The 20,236-nt window shown below is 34.8% G+C and overlaps 1 protein-coding gene across 1 annotated transcript; it reads left to right on the top strand.

The window, feature by feature from the left end:
- The first annotated feature begins 497 nt into the window (after nucleotides 1-497).
- LOC130655811 (heat shock protein 75 kDa, mitochondrial-like) lies at nucleotides 498-18,192 on the top strand. The gene is made up of 12 exons (XM_057458613.1): nucleotides 498-671; nucleotides 5,074-5,129; nucleotides 11,512-11,575; nucleotides 12,296-12,378; nucleotides 12,693-13,078; nucleotides 13,279-13,388; nucleotides 13,515-13,588; nucleotides 14,014-14,633; nucleotides 15,038-15,231; nucleotides 15,697-15,937; nucleotides 16,941-17,013; nucleotides 17,949-18,192. The coding sequence occupies exons 1-12, from the start codon at nucleotides 554-556 to the stop codon at nucleotides 18,075-18,077; spliced, it is 2,148 nt and encodes a 715-aa protein (XP_057314596.1). The 5' UTR covers nucleotides 498-553; the 3' UTR covers nucleotides 18,078-18,192.
- Nucleotides 18,193-20,236: the final 2,044 nt, after the last annotated feature.

Below are 20,236 nucleotides of genomic sequence, written 5' to 3'. Positions count from 1 at the left end.
TGGGCGGATTTTTGGAATTCGAGGAGCTCTGATTTTCCAAAAAAAGCGACACGACATATAGTCCGCCCAAATGTCTTGGAAAGGGAAGGGGGTATGATGCTTTATGAGCTTTGGAAAAAAAACAATAAAACCTACTGTTCTTACTAAATTTTTCACTTAAAAGTCGGACGTTAGGGATGAAAGTGTTGAATTTTTTATGTTTATATATGTCGTGTTGTAAAATATTTTTAGAGAGAATTTATTAGTTGTGCAACTCCACAAAACCGCATGCGCAGTCATTGTGATTTCAGGAATAAAGAATACCTTGTCATTTTTTATTAGATTATTAAGTTTGGGGAACGGGGAGAGGGAGTAAATCTAAACGTCAGTATACCTTTACTACACATACACATAGTGAGTCTCCCTAAGTAGCTTCTTGATTTTTAGTCAATGTTCTTAAAAAAACTGAATGTTTATGTTTTTCGAAAACAAAGGATATAAAATACTGTGTACCATCACCGATGGAGATCGCAGACATACTTCTCTCCCACGGATGATTTTCTAAATAGAAAACATGGCGTCCACGCGTGCTGCAATTCGTGCACTACATCGAAGTATCAGATTAACATCCACACGAAGTTTTCATACCATTGGTACCAGGCGAACTGAGAGCTTAAGGGGAAAATATGCAGGTAACGTATACTGATTTTTTTAACCTTTGATCCTTATATAATGTATTAAAATAGTGCAAGTGCTTATGTACAAAACGTGATTTTTGCTTTGTTTTGACCGTCAGGGAAAACAGCAAATTAGGATATCAAACTAGCTAATTAGGCTATTTGCAAATTGGGAGAGGAATTCCTAACCTAACTTGGCTATGCTATCCTAATTAGGGTATGAAAATTTTTTAAAAGCAAAAAAAATAACAACGAGTTTTCTGCCTCTTTATTTCACTCTTTGTGCAGCCAAATTTCAAAACTTTTATAGTTGAAAAAACCGTTGCATTTGTGCGAAGAAACTAAAAAATATTGACCAAAATCGGCAAAATGTTTTGTGCATAGTCTAATAAGCTTATCATAGCTTAACTAGGAGATTCTTTCCAACAACATCGTCTTTCCGCAAGCGGCATTTTAAAAACCACATTTCGTTCGACATCCTTATTAGGCTATTTGATATCCTAATTAGATAATTTTCGCAGGAATTTAAATAAATGTAAATATTTCCTCGACCCGTCGTTTGTTTTCGTTGAAATTTTAATGAGTTAGGCGCAGCATTGGTAATATAGCCACAAATGTGCGTATTTCTTTTGCAGAAGTTAAAAATATGATTTCATATCCTAATTAGGCTATCAGCATGGTTTAGTTAGGAGATGATAGCCTAATTAAGGTTACATAACCCAATTTGCTGTTTTCCCTGACTGTTTGACGTCTCCATTATATACTGATTTTAAAATACACCAGTTGATAGTTTAATTAACCGTTGTTTAAATAATATTTCTTTTATTGCTTGTTGTAATTTCCTCTTTTAATAATTAAGGAAAGAAGTAAACTGCTATGAATCAAGGAGGCTTTGACATCATAAAGGCTAAAGGAATTTGTATCTCAGTATACTGTTGTCTGCACCTCAGGTTTACCCTGCCGGAAATTGCATTATTCATTATTCTGCCCCTCTGTCTAGCTAGCTTGAACCCTCAGAGTCCGAACCAGAACTACAGCGCCGAAAGACAACCTCTGGAGACTGAGACATATATCCAAATAAGGCAAGGCTTGACCGCACGACTTTGTATGGCACGCATTGGAGCATAGGCCCTTTAAAATTTAAATTAACACATTACATCCTTTTTGAAAACATTCAAAGAAGGAACACTTTCGATTGATTGCGACATCAATCAAAATTACGACATCAATCAAAATTACGGAATAGCTTTTTCGAAATAGGATGCATTGAGTATATTTCATTTCTTTTTTTAATTCCTATATATACATTTCATGTGCAATAATAAACAATGATTGGTTGATCACTTAAAGTCTTATTTTTGATCTAGCACTAAAAACTATAGAATAATGTATATTTGTTGGTGCTGAAAAAGCTGTTGAATGGTTAGAAAAAAGTATTAGAAAAATATGATATTATTGATGAATATTTTTTGTTGTCATTCTATTTCTATAATGTTCACTTTCTTGGGAGCATTAGATAGATAGATAGATAGATAGATAGATAGATAGATGTGCATATTTTACATGGCTAGCTTCACAAATATTGAGGGATATACCCTGTCTCAGGCCTTGCCATGAGTCGCGAGCAATTGCTCGCGCCTGCATAGTGCTCGCGTAAATGCTCGTTTCTCAGGTTATTACAAGCAAACAGGAAAAAATATGCTTCATTTTCAAATTAAAAAAAAATTTTATCCACATGGTTTAAATAAAACTAATAAATAAAATCTCTTTTTAATGTGTACAGGTCAGGTACATAAAATTTATACAGAAAAAAATTATACCACATGTGGGTTTCGTTTTTAAAATTGTTTGAATAACAGTTGCGGCATAAAGAAAATAATCCATTAAATTTGGACCTGCTATTGTTTTCAATTGTTTTGTCAAATGAAGAAATTATCTACAATAAAATCCATGATAAAATGTCTGTTCCGCCTGTAAGTGCAGTTTTGCAGACTTGCTCATCCGTGCTCCGTCAGCGTTCACCTCCGCATTAGTTCAGAACTGCATGGCTGGATTTCTTGTGTAAGACCTGGTTACCAACGACGAAGGGGCCGGGCAAAAGAGATTTATGTCTACGTAGTTTTTTAACTAAGTCAGGATTAGGTGAATTAGCTAGGATGGTCAGGTTGGCTATGAATGCTTGCTTGTGGATTTAAAGGATCAGGACTATCCAATAATTCTGAGATCTAAAAGTGTCTGACCAAGACGGAAATCTATCGAACGTTTTCTATCGAACGTTTAACCGACGAAAGTTTAAAACGAGCTACGGACATGTCTGACCAAACTGGAAATGTGGTGGACGTTTTAGGTGTGTGCCCTGAAAGACTAAATGTAAAGTTTTTTTAGCGAAAAATATGATGAGCAAAATTGCTCGCGTAGACACTCTGACGCGAGCAATTAATTGCTCGTGAGGTTATTTGCTCATGGCAAGGCCTGCTGTCTATTATTTCCAGGAGGGACCATGGCTTAGATGGAGAGTCCTAGAGTATTTAATGCTCATTTTGAGCTACGCAGACCCAATTAGGGCCTGCGCTCTACTAGACAACTCCTGGCAACATCCAATGGACCACACAGTGTGCCATCTTCCCAATTTTCCTCACATGGCTTGGGTTAACCCGGGGCTATGGTAACATTCACTCACCCATGTTGAATTGCCGTCAAGAGGAATCGAACCCCGGTTTCTCTCACGGAGTACGAGAGCTATATAACCACTAATCTACGGCGCCATTTACAGTAAAAAATTCAATTTAGTGCAAAAAATTGTCTTCCTGAGTGTTTGCTTCATGACTGGCCACTTTATAGATAGGCATCCTTTGAAAATGAAAAAAAAATAAAATCCCGACTAACTGACTGCCTGACTTAAACATAAACCTTGTACCCTGGGAACACCAAAATAACTGCTTAGGCTTGAAACTGCGAAATTCAATGCCAAAGTTCTTTGATGTTAAATTTATTTTTTTTCTGATAAAAATTTGTGAAGCAAATACTAGATAAACATTCCTCCTAACTAAAAATTGGAATCCACTTCCTCTAAGAGGCTTAGATATCGGCTGTTACTCAAAACTACACCTAAATATCTCTATAAAATCCTTATGATTGGGGAAATATAATAACTTCGATTAGGATTATCCTTGAACTTAAGCTTACAACACAACTTTATTTCATCAACGGAAACCATTCCATAAATTTTGAACATGTGATTAATCTGATTTTCTGATATTTTTGGATTTTACTCAAAATCAGGCAAAAATAAATTTTTGGGCAATTTTTGGCATTCGTTGTGAATCATGTAAAAAATATGTATGTTAAAAAGATTGTTAAATAAGTTTTATTCGCCTATTAAAAACTGTCAAAAAATTAAATTGTTTAAAATTGTATATTTTGTTGGTAAAATAACAGACTCATTTTTAAAAAACATGCTTCTGAACATTTTATTTTGATATTTTTTCTTAACAAAACTTTAAGAAAAACTGTTGCAGCATAAGTTTAAAAAACAAGACTTGCATGTGCATCTCGACGTTGTTCCAGCTGTTCCAATTTAAAAATGTGATATATATACAATGCCGTTCTAGCACTCTGGTCAATAAGGAGGCTAGGCATGCAACACTTTGCGTCCCAATTATAATTCTTCAATTACTGTGTCTACAACAGAAAAGAGTATTAGAACAAGCGTATATTGTATTTTCGCTTTACACATACATTAAAGTAATTAATTTTTTATTTTGTATTTTCCCTATACATTGGTCTATTTAGCAACAGTCTTGCTTGCAGTATTACAATACATTTTAGCTAGGAAGCGTATTTGACCATCATATAATATATGATATATATTATATATTATAATCATAATGTAGGAGGAAATTGTAACAATAAAGTGTATTTTAATTTTTCTAAGTCTTTCAAATTTGTGCCCAAATTATTTACGCAAGTTACAGTTATACAAAAATAGATTGTTTTAAAGCCATGTATGTAAGAGTCAATGTATTTACTTCGTTTTGTGAAAATTTAAGGTATTTTTATTCCTTCAAGGTAAAAAAAGATAATACAGTAAAGTTTATTTTTCATGCCAAAAGTATTCTCAATATTGTCACACACAGGTTATTGTTATTTGAACAATAAACTTCCCTCTGATGCAATTATTTTTGGAAAACAATGGTCTGGTATGAAAGTAATTATTTATACGAGTTGCATGCACGCGGAAGCTTATATTCGACCTCCTAGATTTTAAATACAATTTGCATACCAGGTCCTTTTGTACAAAAAAATTTGTACAAAAAAGTTTATTCATAAATAGCACAAAGTAATTGAAGGACCCCTAATTTACATAATTTTACATTTTGTGCAAACATGATAAGATTATTTCCTTTTTTTTTTTTAGTTGCAACTCAACATAACTCACTTGGCTTATCCAAAAACTTCTCTTCAAGTGTAACTGTAAGTGCTTTTCTGGTTTTCTTTGTAGTTTGAGGGTAAGGGTGACTAACCCTTACCCATTGATTGTTTAGACACAAGGAAACAAATCTTATTGCGATTCAGAGTGCATATCAGTATTTTTGCAAAACTCTGGCATAGGATACAAGTCTGTTGATGTCTGTTATGATGACTTGGATTTTATTAATCAAGTTGGTCTTATTGTAAATGATACAGATGAGCTTGCTGTGTTTTATATGTATAATAAAGAAAGAACTTCCCAATTCGAGTTAGAAGAATGTGTATTTGATATGTATGGACCTCCTAACACTGGTCTTATGTATTCTAAAGATTTCTGGATTAAGTTGTGCACTAGTTCTGAAGACCACACAGTCCACCCGCATGTTTTTTCAGCAGGTTCATTTTACATTGAGAATGCCGTTTTTAATAATCCATCACTCGCCGAACTAGTTGTGAGCCGAGATGAAGATTTAAGGGAAGAGCCAATTGTAAAATCTTCTGATATATGGCTTCACTTGTGCTCATCTAAAAATGCTACTGTCATGCCTGCCACTTTCTCCTTTGAAGAAGTTCGAAGAAGTGCGGGAATATTTTACAAATCAGACAATAGTTTACATGACATTATTAATCAAATAATGCGTGATGAAAACACTGGGATGACATATATTCTGAATGAGGGCGACAATGGATTCACACCAATGACAACTGGAATGTAAATTTGTTAAATGGAATTATATTGGGTTTGATGGATGTCGTGTTTGTTTAATCTTTTTACAATGTTATGAAATGCATGAAATGCAAAGGTCTTATACATTGATATATTATTAATTTTTGAATTCAGTTTATTGGTTTTCACATTGCATAGAGAATTTAAAAATACAATATTTTCTTATTTTGAAAAAAAAGTTGTGAGTTTGACTAACATTTTTGTAGGAATTCTTTCACAAGGGATTATATGCTCACATAAATTTTCTTGTAGATCGAGAAATTATTTATTGCATGTTTCCCTTTTGGTATCAACTATTTCTCATTTTACTTCATTTATTTTTGACAATTTTTGCAGTAACTTTTTTGTTATTGTTATAAGACATTTTAAGATTTTTTGTTGCTGTGTGTGATATAGTTACCCATATGTAGCATCATACAGGTACGAAATATAGTTTTATTTTACAAAGTTTTTACCCCTCAATAAAGGGTGTTTAAAATAAGTCCAGTGTAAACATGGCATACACTGAGAATTTAAAGTAGTTAAAGTACTAAAATTATTAAATCGACAGCCCCACAAAAACTTTATTACAATTAGATTAAATTTTATATCTGGTCAACAGATTATCACAGTTTTATTTTTAATTTAGAGCTGAGGAAACAATAAGTAAAATGGCAGATAACTATATTCCATCCCTGAGGTAATAAGAGTTTAGTCTCTTTCGTTACAAAGACTTAATAGTGAAAAGAATTTCGTCAACCATTTTCATTAAATAATCAGCATATATTTTTTCCTATAAATATTGCTTTGTGTAATAGGTAAGAAGATTGGTTTTAAAGTGGGTGATTTCCAGATTTTTATTTCTACTAAATTTTTCATAGTAAGTAGTTATTATATAGTGTATATATGCTCTTGTAATTCTGTTGTTGAATTTATTGTATTGTTCAGAGTGACATTATTAAGAAACTTGGTAAAGTTTATTTATATATTTATTTTTTATTTTGTTTACATTGATACCCTTTAGTATTAAGCCTATTTTCCACTTCAAGAAAATTTTTTGTTTTGTGCAGTTCTTGTTCGTATCTTTCCACAAAGTTTCTTGAAGTGAAAAACAGCCTTTACCTTCATTCGAAATAATTAAGAAAAGGAGATTTTGTTTCCCTGTCTAACCCGACCAAAACAAAGGACAGTCAGTATAGGAGTGATGTGTTTTAACCTTATATTTTCATGTTTGCTGTGTAGTTGTGTAAAGAGGTTTGTTTGATTAATCTAACCAGAGCTAAAAAAGGTTCTAAATTTGTGCTGTCAGGCACTTTTGTAAACAAATCTAGATTGTTTAAAATCTGCTGTTTGTAACTATAGATATACTTTATACATGACTGATTTGCTTACTTATTTTAGCACTATAAAATGTGCTAATCAACTTTTCACTGATACAGCTATTTATTATGCTTCTCCTGCATGATTTTTATTTTAAACCCAATCACATAAACATGCCTGGTAAGAGGATGTACAAATCCATTAATTAACAAATCAAATAATGCAGATTTCAATGTTATTCATCATCATCATCATCATTCTCGGCTTAACGTTCGTTTTCCATGCTAGCATGGGTAGGACAGGGTATATTAATGAACCTCTTCCAGTCTGATCTAGACTGTGTTAGATCTAAACTCAACTTCCTCTGTATCAAGTCTGTCCTTATAACCTCCTGCCAAGTCTTTCTCGGTCTGCCTCTGGGCTTTGCCCCAGGAACTATCAAGTTTCTACACTTTCTTACCCAATTATCCCCTTCCATTCTTTCCAAGTGCCCCAGCCAATTCAATCTTCTTATCTCGATAACATCTCTAATTCTATGGATACTTAGCCTGCTTCTTAGCTCATCTCAACTCTTTCTGTCTCTCAGACTGACGTTACACATCCACCTAACCATTCTCATATCATTCCTTTCTAAACGGTCAAGATCTTCCTGCTTTACTGCTCATGTCTCACTACCGTACAACATAACACTTCTTACACAGGCCTCATACAACCTGCCTTTTAACTCAATTGACAAGACTCTGCTAGTCAACAAAGGAAGTAACTCACGCAGAACCTACCCTGCAAGTAACACTTCTTCCAACACCCCCTTCACTGCCCAAAATATCACCTAAGTAACAGAAGTTCTCAACTATCTCTAACGAGCCACTGTTGTACATCATTGAAGCTGGAAATACTTCATTCTCTATAATCTCACCTTTGCAACGCTTGCATACAAACTGAATGTCAGCTTTAACCTTCCACCAAAACTACTGCACTTCTTATGTACCCAATGCTTGCAAGTCTGACAAAAAATTGAGTTACTACCAACCCCTTTCCTGCAAACTCCACAAGGCCACTTTCCAACTACAACGTCACATTTGGCTGCAATGCTACTAATCATGCTGTGTTCACCCTTAGCCCTTTCTCTTCTAGTCCTTTCTTCCACTTCTCAAAGATTTCAACTAATTCTTCCATCGACTCTGCTATGGGAACCAAATCATCTGCATACAATAACTCCCATGGACAACCTGTTCTGAACTCCATCGACAGCGCTTCTAAGACTAGAACAAACAACAAAGGACTAAGTACAGAACCCTGATGTACACCAACATTTACACTAAATTCATCACAAGTAAATCGTTAATCTTGACATGACTTATAGCATTGCTGTACATAGACTGTACCATCGTAACTAGCCACTCATCCACACCTAATTTTCTCATAGCCCACCAAATAACTTTACGTGGCAATCAAAAGCTTTCTCTAAATCTACGAAGGCAAAATAGAGATTATTTCTCTTTCCTAAATACTTTTCCTGACATATTGCATGTGTAGTGCCACGCCCTGGAACAAAACCAAATTGCATCTTATCTATATCAATTCTTTCTCTAACTAACTTATCAATCACTCTTTCAGTAACTTTCATTACTTGATCAACCAACTTCAAACCTCTATAGTTACCTCTTTCTAATGCATCACCCTTGCTCTTGAAACAATTCACTATTACACTTGGCTGCCAATCACTCGGAATAGCACCATCCTTTATAATCTGATTAGCAAGACTTGTTATAAGTTCAACTCCAATATATCCAGATGATTTTACCATCTCTGCAACAATACTTATTACTCCTGCAGCCTTGCCAATTTTCAATTTCCTAATAGCCTCCACTACCCATTCTGTCTTGATCTGCACAGCTGGCCCTTCCACAACATCATTATCAGACAAATTATCCTCATCCCAATCAAACTCAGTGTTAAGCAACCTCTGATAATAATTCTTCCAAGCTACCCTTTTCTCCTCCTCTGTGTTAGCCAAGATACCTTCATCATTACGTATACACTTCTCACCTACAACATCTTGATTAGTCTTCTTCATTTGCTTTGCTATCTTGAACACCTCATTGCACTGGTCTTCCCTTCTTAACACATCTGCAAGTCTGTTTCTCTGAGCTTCTGATTTTGCCTTATACACTGCTGTAGGAGCACAAAGCTTAGCTTCTAAGTAAATATTTTTACTACCCCCTGACTTCCACTCTTTCCAAAGTTTCCTCTTTTCCTTTATACACTGGTCAACCTCATTATTCCAACCACCAGTTCTGTCTATGTCTAGCTGGTCCTTTCGTCCACCCACAGGTATCATCAGAAGCTTCTAGAAGACAATTCTTCAAAGTAGTCCAAGTACTTTCAACATTGTCACTATCACACTGACCATTGTGGGCTAACTGCTGAACTTTGCACTAAATTGTCTTGCTACAACCTCTTCCTTCAGATTCCAGACTTCACGACGGGCCTGTACTTTCCCTTGGCTTCTTTAACACTTTTCAAGATAATATCACAAACCAGCAACCTATGCTGGGAAACACACTCTTCCCCCGATATAACTTTCACGTCCTTCACCACTTTCTTGTCTAACTTTCTAACCAGGAAGTAATCTATCTGTGTCTTACAGCCACCTGACTCATATGTTATCAGCCTACTCTGGCTCTTACTGAATGATGTGTTGCAAGCCACCATATCAGTTGCCATTCCAAACCATTAAAGTCGCCGCCCTCCATGACAAGTTCAGTATCTCCAAACTTTGATGTGACTGCTATTAACTCATCATAAAACATAAATCTCAGTCTTTATCTTTTTCTTTATCTTCTTTTTCTCTTATCTTTATCGACAGAAAAGTGACAATCCTATTACCTATCAAAAACTTTATCACTATAATACAATATTAACACGCATAACATCTATTACTTTTTCTACCCACTTCTCTGCAACGAATATGCCAGCTCCTCCATATCCATTGCTATTACCAATACAAAAAAGCTTTACCTTGCCCTCCTACCTTCCACAAATCTCACTGAAGCTCCTCTCCACCTGACTTCCTGAACACAACAGATATCAACAGATCTACGCTCTAACATTTCAACTACTTCACCTGCTCTACCTCTCAGAGTTCCAACATTTACACTAGCCATCCTCAACCTAGTGTTATCTACCTTTTGATGTGATAGCTGGGTAACGGTCTGACGATGCTCACACCGGACATCTGTCCTACCGTGCGCGACACCTTCACTCCTTAGCGTTCCAGCCTGTTTACGCAGTTTGTCTGATCAACTGTTCTTACGGCCATTAATAAAGAGTTTTGGCATTGTTTTACAGCTTGATGCCTTTCCTAGCGCCAACCGTTCACAGACCGGACTGGGTGTTTTTAGTGACACCATCACTATGTGGCATTTCATGGGACTTTCACAATCGCCCCTTTAAACTGCTATTTAAATGCTATTGCATCCACAAATTTAGAATATAAAAACAGAGCAGTTAAATTGAAGTAAAATCCCAAAAGTTTTTGTACTATCATATACACAAATTTCGAATATGATTATTAGTTAAATTTAGAATATAAAAACAGAGCAGTTAAATTGAAGTAAAATCCCAAGAATTTTTGTTAGCGTGTCTGCATTTTCTGATGTGAATTAAAAAGCCTGAGGTGCAATGTCATTTGTATTTTTTTCGAAATAAAGCACGCTTCGCATTAAGTTGCAAACAGAGGATTAACATTTTTTTGGCCTTATGGCTAAGATGCTTGTTTGTTAAAGTATAAAAAGCTAGATGTAATAGTAAAAATAAAATGGCGCATGTAAGGTAGCAACAGTGCAAATTGTACTTTTAGAACGATTTATTAAAAGCGTGAAGTTCTCTTAAAATTTCCTTTCCTCTAAATTGCAACGTATTTTTAGAACTTATTGTAACTTTAAAGAAAACAAACTAGGCTTTACCAGGGTTCATATCCTTTACCAAGTAGCCAGGGAAAATGTTGGGAAATATTTGGATGATGAGGGAAAGTTGTGAATGAATTTTACAAAGTTTTTTTGTTATTGATAAGTAATAAATTTGTCATATTTGTTATTCCTTTTTATGATGTATAAGGGATGTGTTAATCCTATTCAGCTTAGATGTTAAGCTGTATTAAAGATGGCAGCATGTAGTCTCGAGTATCATGAAGTCACGGAAAATATTATATGCTGAAAGACTGATCAGGGAAAATGATATCAATTTCATGCTATCTCAAATTTATTCCTAAAATCCTTTATGTTAGTTCTATATTGTTTTCTTTGTTACCCATATCATTCAAATATAAAATTACGTTTTTTTTCTTGTTTGAAATAGGAAAATGATGTGGAGGAACAACCCGAGTCTGTTCATGTCATCTCAAATACTGAAACAGTTCAAGGTAAACATTTGGTTGTAGTCTTTGTCGTGTTTTTTATCATTGTTGTTGTTGTTGTTATTAATGTCTGGTTGTTATAAGAGTGTTTCCCATTTGAAGACAAGATTTTCCCTGGAAAGAAATGGACAGGAACAGAAAGGTTTCTGAGCATGTCTAATTAAGTTGTGTGCACCACATGATTTGGAAATCTTCTTTTCTGTTTCATTCCAGGGAAAGTTAAATTGAGTTCAACTTTTTTTATTCCTGCTGTGTGGGAAATATTTAAAGGGAATATTAATTATTTAATCAGGTTATTTTATTTTTGCAAGAATTGTATCACATCGCATTACTTCCTGTATTAAACTGTGCAAATTACTGACAGAAATTTTGTTATTCCCTTCCTGTTCCTGTCCGGTTTGCACTTTGGGAATTTTCATGAATTTAAAAATAGCCTTAAATCTGAATGTAAAACTGTGCTATAAACATGCTGTGTTAATTATGGCTGAATAATATAATTATAATTGAAACAAAAAGTCGTTGTAATGAATTGATTGCAAGAAATCTTGCAGTTACTATTTTTATGGGATGGAAAAAAATTGTGGAAAATAACATTACCAAAATTATAGCTTATTTTAGATTTATTGAAGAAACTTATGGTATGGTGGTGTATTATGCAGGGTATTAACCCTATTTATACCATAAAATAACCTTTTTTTTTCACCATTTAAATGCCTGCTATTCTAGGCACTGCTGTAAAACATGAATTCCAGGCAGAAACCAGGCAACTTTTAGACATTGTGGCAAGATCACTTTATTCAGAGAAAGAGGTATGTATTATCTGGTGATACCGTACGATATAATAGTTTTTTTGTGAGAAAGCTACTGCCTTTTGATATGGTATTTCCTCATTTGTGTTTAATGTTATACAGTTGAGCGTTTACACCCTACATCACATTGTATAGTAGCATATCCTTTTTTGGAATCAAATATATCCGTTAATCTGACGTTTCTTTTTGTAGCTACGACAAAAACTTTTTTTCAAGCCACTTTATTAACTATAATATATTCCCCTTTGGACCAGTGGAATTTCCACATAATTTTTTCCCACTGATCTTTTAAAATGTTTATTTTTTTGAAATAGGTTTTCATCCGTGAAATTGTCTCTAATTCTTCTGACGCGCTGGAGAAGCTTCGACACATTCAAATTACCGGCAGTTCCATATCTGATCCTGAACTCCCACTAGAAATCCATTTGACCACTGATGAAGAAAACGGCCTGTTTATTATTCAAGACTTCGGTGTTGGTATGAACAAAGAAGAATTGATTGAAAATCTTGGAACAATTGCACGGTCTGGATCCAAAGCTTTTATTGAACAGGTAAAAGACAGCGAAAGTTCGACCATGCAGAATATTATTGGCCAGTTCGGTGTTGGCTTTTATTCCACTTTCATGGTCGGATCTAGAATTGATGTTTACACGAAGTCACACGAAGTTGGTAGTCAAGGTTACATGTGGACATCTGACGGGTATGATGTATTTAGATTCTCTTTTCTTTGACCTTATGTTCAAGTTTAACTCACTGGCCTAACTCACCCTTTAATAATAAGACCGACGGACGCACCTATTTGGTACAAAGAAACTGCCATATGCTTAAAATAAAATTAATTGGATTACAAGCTGCTAGTTTACTAGAATATATACTTCAATCCCTTTTTATTGCAAACAGGTCAGGTTCTTACGAGATTGCTGAAGCAGATGGTGTGTCACGTGGTACTAAGGTGATCATACACTTGAAAGATGCTGACAAACGATTTTCCATGAAGACAACAGTAGAAGGTAAGTTGTTGCGTCAAACACACACACCAGGTTTCGTATCAAGCTAGAATCGCTGTGTGTTTCACGATTCCACACGTACCTAAAATTTATCTCTTTGATCTATTGGACTGTCATTTAATATTTTAGACATTATTCGTCGATACAGCAATTTTGTTGGGTTTCCAATCTGTTTAAACGGAACAAAACTAAACACAGTGCAAGTAAGTAAAAAAAAAGTGAAATTGATATACAACTACTGTGTGCTTGGTTGTGCGTCGTTAAGATATTGTTTAACAGTGTTTGGGATTCGATCCTTGGTGACAAGAACTGTGACTCTCTACAATTCACTTGGCCACGCACGGTGGTATGCTAATTAAACGTGCAGATAGCTTATCTGTTTATGGCGTGCGATGGAGGTGTCAGTTATATTATGACTCATTCGTGTTAGTTGAGAATGGCTGCTGCATTTTTTGCATTTGTTTTTAATTTACTGTTCTGGTATGTTCTGTCCAACAAATCATTTTGTTAATCTTTCAGTCAGTCCGTCAGTTCATTTTATTTATTAAATTGTTGTTTATATCATTTCCTAATCACTTTATTTGTTTCAATATTCTCTTTTTATTTGATTCTTTTTTTAATTGAAAAGGCTTTGTGGACGCAGTCTGATAAAGACGTTACCGAGAATGACCACGAAGAATTTTATCAGTTTATATCAAACACGTCGGATTCTCCCCGTTATTCATTAATGTATAAAGCAGACGCTCCGTTGAACATTCGCAGTGTCTTGTACGTCCCGTCGAACGTTCCCGAAATGTTCGGATTCGGCCGAATGGAGCTTGGCGTTAGCCTTTACAGCCGGAAGATTCTAATCCAATCTAAAGCACAAAAAATACTGCCTGAGTGGCTACGTTTCGTGCGTGGTGTTGTTGACAGCGAGGATATACCCTTGAACTTAAGTAGAGAGCTGTTACAAGACAGTGCCTTAATTCAGAAGCTCAGTGATGTGTTAGTGAGTAAGATACTCCGATTTTTCTTGGAGCAGTCGAAGAAAGATGAGGAGAAATTTGATAAGTTCATGAAAGAGTGCGGGAACTACTTTAGAGAGGGTGTGGTCACAACTCAGTCACCAAGCCGCCAGCAGGAAATAGCAAAGCTGTTGAGGTTTGAATCATCCGCTGAAAGAGCTGGTAAAACGAAAAGTTTAGACGAATACGTGGCTGGCATGAAGAAAGATCAAAAAGAGATTTACTTCTTGTGTGCACCAAAGTAAGAATTTACATTTGATTTATTTATTTGTTTATTTTATTTAAAGGCAGTGGGGCGTATTCGAGCACGCGGGCGGTAATTCGAGCACGCGGGCGGTAATTCGAGAGGGTGTTGTTGTGTTTTTAACAATGAACTACCTTATAGCCAATTTATCGTTCTGGTTCGTGTAGATATTTTCCCATAAAATATCCCAAATCGACCTTTTGCGGGAATCAATTATTATATATTAGGAAATATCTAGGAATTAAGGTATAAATTGACTTCCAAGTAAGAGTCGTGATGCTCAAATAAAAAGTTGTATTTCTTACCAAAAACCAAACCAAAACAAAATAATATGACCAATTTAAGGAGTTTGCAAAATATTGTCATTCGCAAAAATAAAGAAACGACATACGATTTTTTAGTCGGTCGTTAGCCGAGTCATCACCCTATTATGAAGCTTTGAAAGCAAAAGAAGTCGAAGTGTTGTTTACGTACGAAGAAAACGATGAGGTGGTTCTTTCTGCACTTAAAGAGTTCGAGAAGAAGACTATCGTTTCAGCCGAAAACTATTTAATTACGTCTGAAGACACGAAAGATGATACTGTTGAAAGTAAAGGTAAGTCGTCGCAATTTAGAACTTTAAACTGAATAATTCTATTTGTTGTGTTTTTATAGTACGAAAAGTTGTAGAAGGCTAATCCTACTTTCTGTATGACCTGTTGTGTAGTCCACTTCGTATTAATTTAAATTTTTAAGTTATTTTTTTTGCTTTCAAGGCAAAGATTTAAAGCTTGAACTAAACTAGCTCGTCTTGCTTCATGTCTCTAAATAAGACCTTTGTTACACTTTCGAATAATTCTTCACGCGCACATGCAATTACAGTCCGACGTTGTATACCTTTTTTCCAATCTATCATTGATGTATGACAATTTCCTGGAACTGTGAATTATGAGCGACAAAAAAGATCTATGATATTCTTTCAGTCATAAGGTTTTACTACTAAATAATAGCTTTGAATGTACTTGGACATTTCTTGTGCGGAAAGAAAATTTTTTTCTCCTGAATTGAGTCCCTCATTTAGAAGACCGCCTGCAAGAATCAGAAGTTAGCGAACTAATGACGTGGATCCAAGAGACGCTAGGGAAAACCAAAGTTCAAAACATCAAATCCTCGAATCGTCTGGTATCTCACCCAGTTATGGTTACTGTCCCCGATATGGGTGCAGCAAGGCGTTGGCTGAAATTTGTAAAATCAGGACCAAACGCTGATCTGCTTAATATGAAATTCGAGGTGTTGCAGCCAACTCTAGAAATAAATCCAAGGTATTTTTGTTTTTAATTTTTGCACTAGGGGAGATTGTTGTACAGAACATGTTTTCATTTTTTAGTGTTTGGTGTTGTGTGTTGCAGACCATATTTTCTCTTTGAATGCGTGACCAGGATAGTCTTGTAGATATTTTTCTTTACTCGGAATTTTTTTGTGTTCTCAAGTTCTTGCTACCTTGTTCCTACGTCCTGACCACCCATTTGAATATAGAATGTTGTCTATTGTTATACTGTCTGTCAGTTTTCTTATTTCGTATATTTTTATGCTCTTCCCGAAGAGTGTATTCCTTTTTATGAGAAAACCTGCATGAAAAATTGCGTGCTTTTAAATTTCAGGTAAGGCGCACCTCAAAAACGAAAGTGACATCGTGTTTTGGTCAAAGATTTTTAGGCAGATTTTTTGCTGTTTTGTATAGAAATCAATTTTCAAATTAGTATTTAAATAAAAACATGATTGTTAATGACGCTTTGAACTGCCCTACAAAGTTAATGTTGCACTGATATGGGTTTATTGTGTGTTGTCAAAATTTAACAAAATTTCATCAAATTCTTCGAATGAAATACCTAAAATGGGATTCGTTAAAAAGAAAATACACACACCTTATCGCAGGAAAATTCTCTAATTTTAAAAACCTTTATTTGATAACCTACGCAAGTCATGATGTTATTTGCGCCGTTTACTGGATTTGTCTTCATCAAGAAAATAATATGGACAAAAAACGGGAAAAATATATTGCGACTATAGTCAAATTTTGATTTTGTCCAATGAAGTTTGGTCTTCAATTTTCAAGTATTATTTGAAGTACTTTAAAGTCACTAATTTTCGTCAAAATTCAATTTCGCGGAAGACTCCCAAAATTGAGAATTCTGTGCATTTTTAAAGAGCCTCGCGAAAAAGTAAACATTTCTTAAAATTTTACGCATGCTTTCATCGATTTTTAAAAAATGTAACTTTTCTGCATTTTTCATGATGTCTCATTTCTCTTATCTTCAACTTTAGTCATGATATCATTAAATCACTTTACAAATTAAAATCGACGAATCCTCTTCTAGCAGACATTTTGGCTCAACAGGTAAGTCTTCTCGTTTGAATTCTTACGACACTAACACTCACAAAATTTTATGAACAAATGGCGCCTTTTTTTTCGTAAATAGGATAAGAATCATAATACGTTTTCTTTATAAGCAACCAGTTTATATACAATTGTTCTAAAATCATAACTCATACTAAAGTTGCTAAGCAATTTAGTATGAGTAATGTCGGATATAAGCAACACATTTTTGTTATAAGTCAAGGTTTTACAGATGCAATATACCAAATCCAAAGAGAAAAGAGAAAAGGTTCCATTTTCCCTTAGATAACCAAACTCGTTTATGGAACACTTTTTTCTTTTTCCTGCTTTTAACCAACAATTGTGATTGATTTCGGATAACTCTTACCAGATTTTTGATAATCTTCTAAACCGTAAGATTTTATTTGAAGCCACTGTTTAACAACTCCCATCAATTTAAAGACAGTTTTTCGCAACTCAAGTATCAGGTTAAATGTGAGTTGGGTAAAAAGAATACGTGTAGTGAAGCCGTAAATGCTAAGCAACTTTTTCTTTATATCTGTTAAAGAAGGCTGATTGGATTTTCAATAATCCCCCGCCCTCTATGAATTTTCTTTTGCTAAGTCGGTTCTAAAAAAGATATTGCTTGCAAACTGAGATATTTTGTAAAAAATTCCACCCGTGTATAAAAGCTATCTTTCCATAAAAATCCAGCGCTGTGCTCTCGTTCACCCGAACAGTAGAATGTCGACTTAACATGTTCAAACACAAAATGGCTGCAATTCAAGCAAATTCATTGGTCGAAGTTACGCAAATACATCGTTATACACAGTAGTGCTCTCAGCGTTCGTAATTTGAAATTGAATTCGACTGAAACGGGCCAGTAAAAAGGATCTAAATTTTGCGAAGAAGAACTTGCGGAAAGGTGCTAACTAAATCTACCTTTTCTGTTGTAGTTATTTGACAATGCGTTGATCACAGCTGGGTTGATGGATGATCCAAGAGAAATGGTCGGAAGATTGAACACATTCTTATCAAAAGTTTTAACACGTTTAAATATCGAAGATGCGAAAAAAAGTCAATGAGCTTGTTACGTTGAGAAACATTGATGTCTTTAGTATTTTTTTATGTGACGTACACTCCTTCATGTTGCTTTTTACGCTTTGTATACTGGATGCGAAAACTGATATAGATTTTTTATAGATGCTGTTTTATTGTCTCATCTTCATTTCAAAAATCAAATTTGGGTGATTTACTGAAATATATAATTTGGGGTGCTTTTTTAGTCTTTCTCCTCTCTGCTACATCGTATTCTACACTCCAATGACAGCAGTGCGAAAAAAAGTGACATTTTGCTTCGTCTAATTCGCGAAAACTGAGACGAGTCTCCAAAATTTTGATTATTTTTTCCCGAGACTTATTCTTTTGATGTGCCGCAACTTTTTCTGTTGAGTTTTATGAAAAACGGACAATAGATTTGAATTCCTTATCAAAAATGTCATAAACAAAGAAAATTTCGAAACAATGCAGCAAGTAAACAACCTGCTATTCTAGTTTAAAGATTTGTGGCATGTCCAACGTCTTTTTGAAAACGAGGCGGGACATGGTAACTTGAGCATTAAAAAGACTTTAACTGTGATATATATCTCCTCAAAATAGCACTTTCAGTTGGCGTATCAAGTTAAACTTTTACACTTAATTTAAGCAAACTATGCTGAATTCAAATATGGTATTCATATTTTACGAGTTTAAAAAAAGTATGACTCATGGTCTCGGGAAATGTGTATTGCAAGAAAATAAATAACAAACGCGCTTCGTTAAATATTGAAAAATAGACTTGACAGAGCTCTTGATGAAAAACATTTAGGGGTTTATAGCAGGGGCTATACTATATATATTTAAGGGAAATTTTCTCTGAAGTGAAAAAACATATGTTGAACGTTGAGACGCTTTTATCGTTTCTTACAAAAAAAAATATTTTATAAACTTTTTATAACCAACATCCTACATATTTTTTAAAAGCACCAGAAAATTTGATTTCACAGGTTTTTTTTACTTTCTCAGCCTGAAACTGTTTATTTTCTTAAATTTCAGGCTTTTTTTTATTTACTGTACAATTCATTACAAATTTTGTGGCCTGAAACCGTGTATGTACAAGTTTTGATTGCGTGAAAATTATACATTTAGAACTACTGTCTTATGTTTGTTGTTTTACAAAAACAAAATGCTATTGTTTTTACTTTGTTCTCGGCTTCATTGCTTTTTTTAAAATTTTCTTATATAAAGAGTGCAGCAAACAACAGAAACAGTTATTGTGCCTCTCCTATGTACTGTTTACATGACTTCATGATGACAACTGTCATACTGAAGATTCATATTTTGGGGGATAGGTTGGAGTGGGTGGGCAAGTAATTTGCTTGGTGGAGGTGATTGAATAAAATCTCTTGTCCGGTAAGGGGTTACTGGGGGTGGGCACACGGTTTAGTAGTACAACAAGCAACTGCAATGTCGGGTGGACGCAGTTAAAAAATTGAAACGGTCATTTATCTGACCTGGTTGTCATGATCACGAGCAGAAAAAAAGGTACGGCCGGCGGCTTAAATTCCCTTTCGGCGGTCCTTGTGTTCAGCAACAAGTAAACAAAAATGGTTTTTCTGCTGCTAGGTTGACATTTTGAAAACCTTTACCTAGTTGATATGATGATAACGCGAAATTGGTATCCAATGGAATGAAATACTTTATACGATGGCCCCTATGGCTCACTTCTCTCCTCAATCAAAACACTTCTCTTCTAAGTGCGAAACACTTCTCTTCCAAGTGCAAAACACTTCTCTTCCATAAGCTCGAAAATTTCCCAGACTGAATCTGGTCCTTAATATATGAATTTATCCAGATCTTGTTTATGAATAAATGGCACACCCCGGGCCCTGCGCATAGGAAATTTTGGACCCAGTAAAGTTTGCATAAATTCTTACGGGGCATATTAACGTTTCTGCAAAATTAGTTTTTTCGCGCGAAAAACTTTTCAAGCTATATTCTTACACGGTCCCAGAAGCGTAATACGAGATTGCTTTTTTTTTATCTAGTTTCCACTAACTTTGAACTTTTATAATTGCGATTCTAGAACGTTTTGCGGCTTACAATTGACCCTACTTTATCCGGGAATAAACATTGATTGTGATGTCTGTTAGGAACAGAACTCGTTGTTTACAAAAACCAAGATATTTTTTTGCAGCAATGTTGG

Source organism: Hydractinia symbiolongicarpus, chromosome 8, assembly GCF_029227915.1.
Source record: "Hydractinia symbiolongicarpus strain clone_291-10 chromosome 8, HSymV2.1, whole genome shotgun sequence".
Lineage (NCBI taxonomy): Eukaryota > Metazoa > Cnidaria > Hydrozoa > Anthoathecata > Hydractiniidae > Hydractinia > Hydractinia symbiolongicarpus.
Note: the sequence above shows the minus strand (reverse complement) of the source record. Positions and strands in the feature narration are given on the sequence as shown.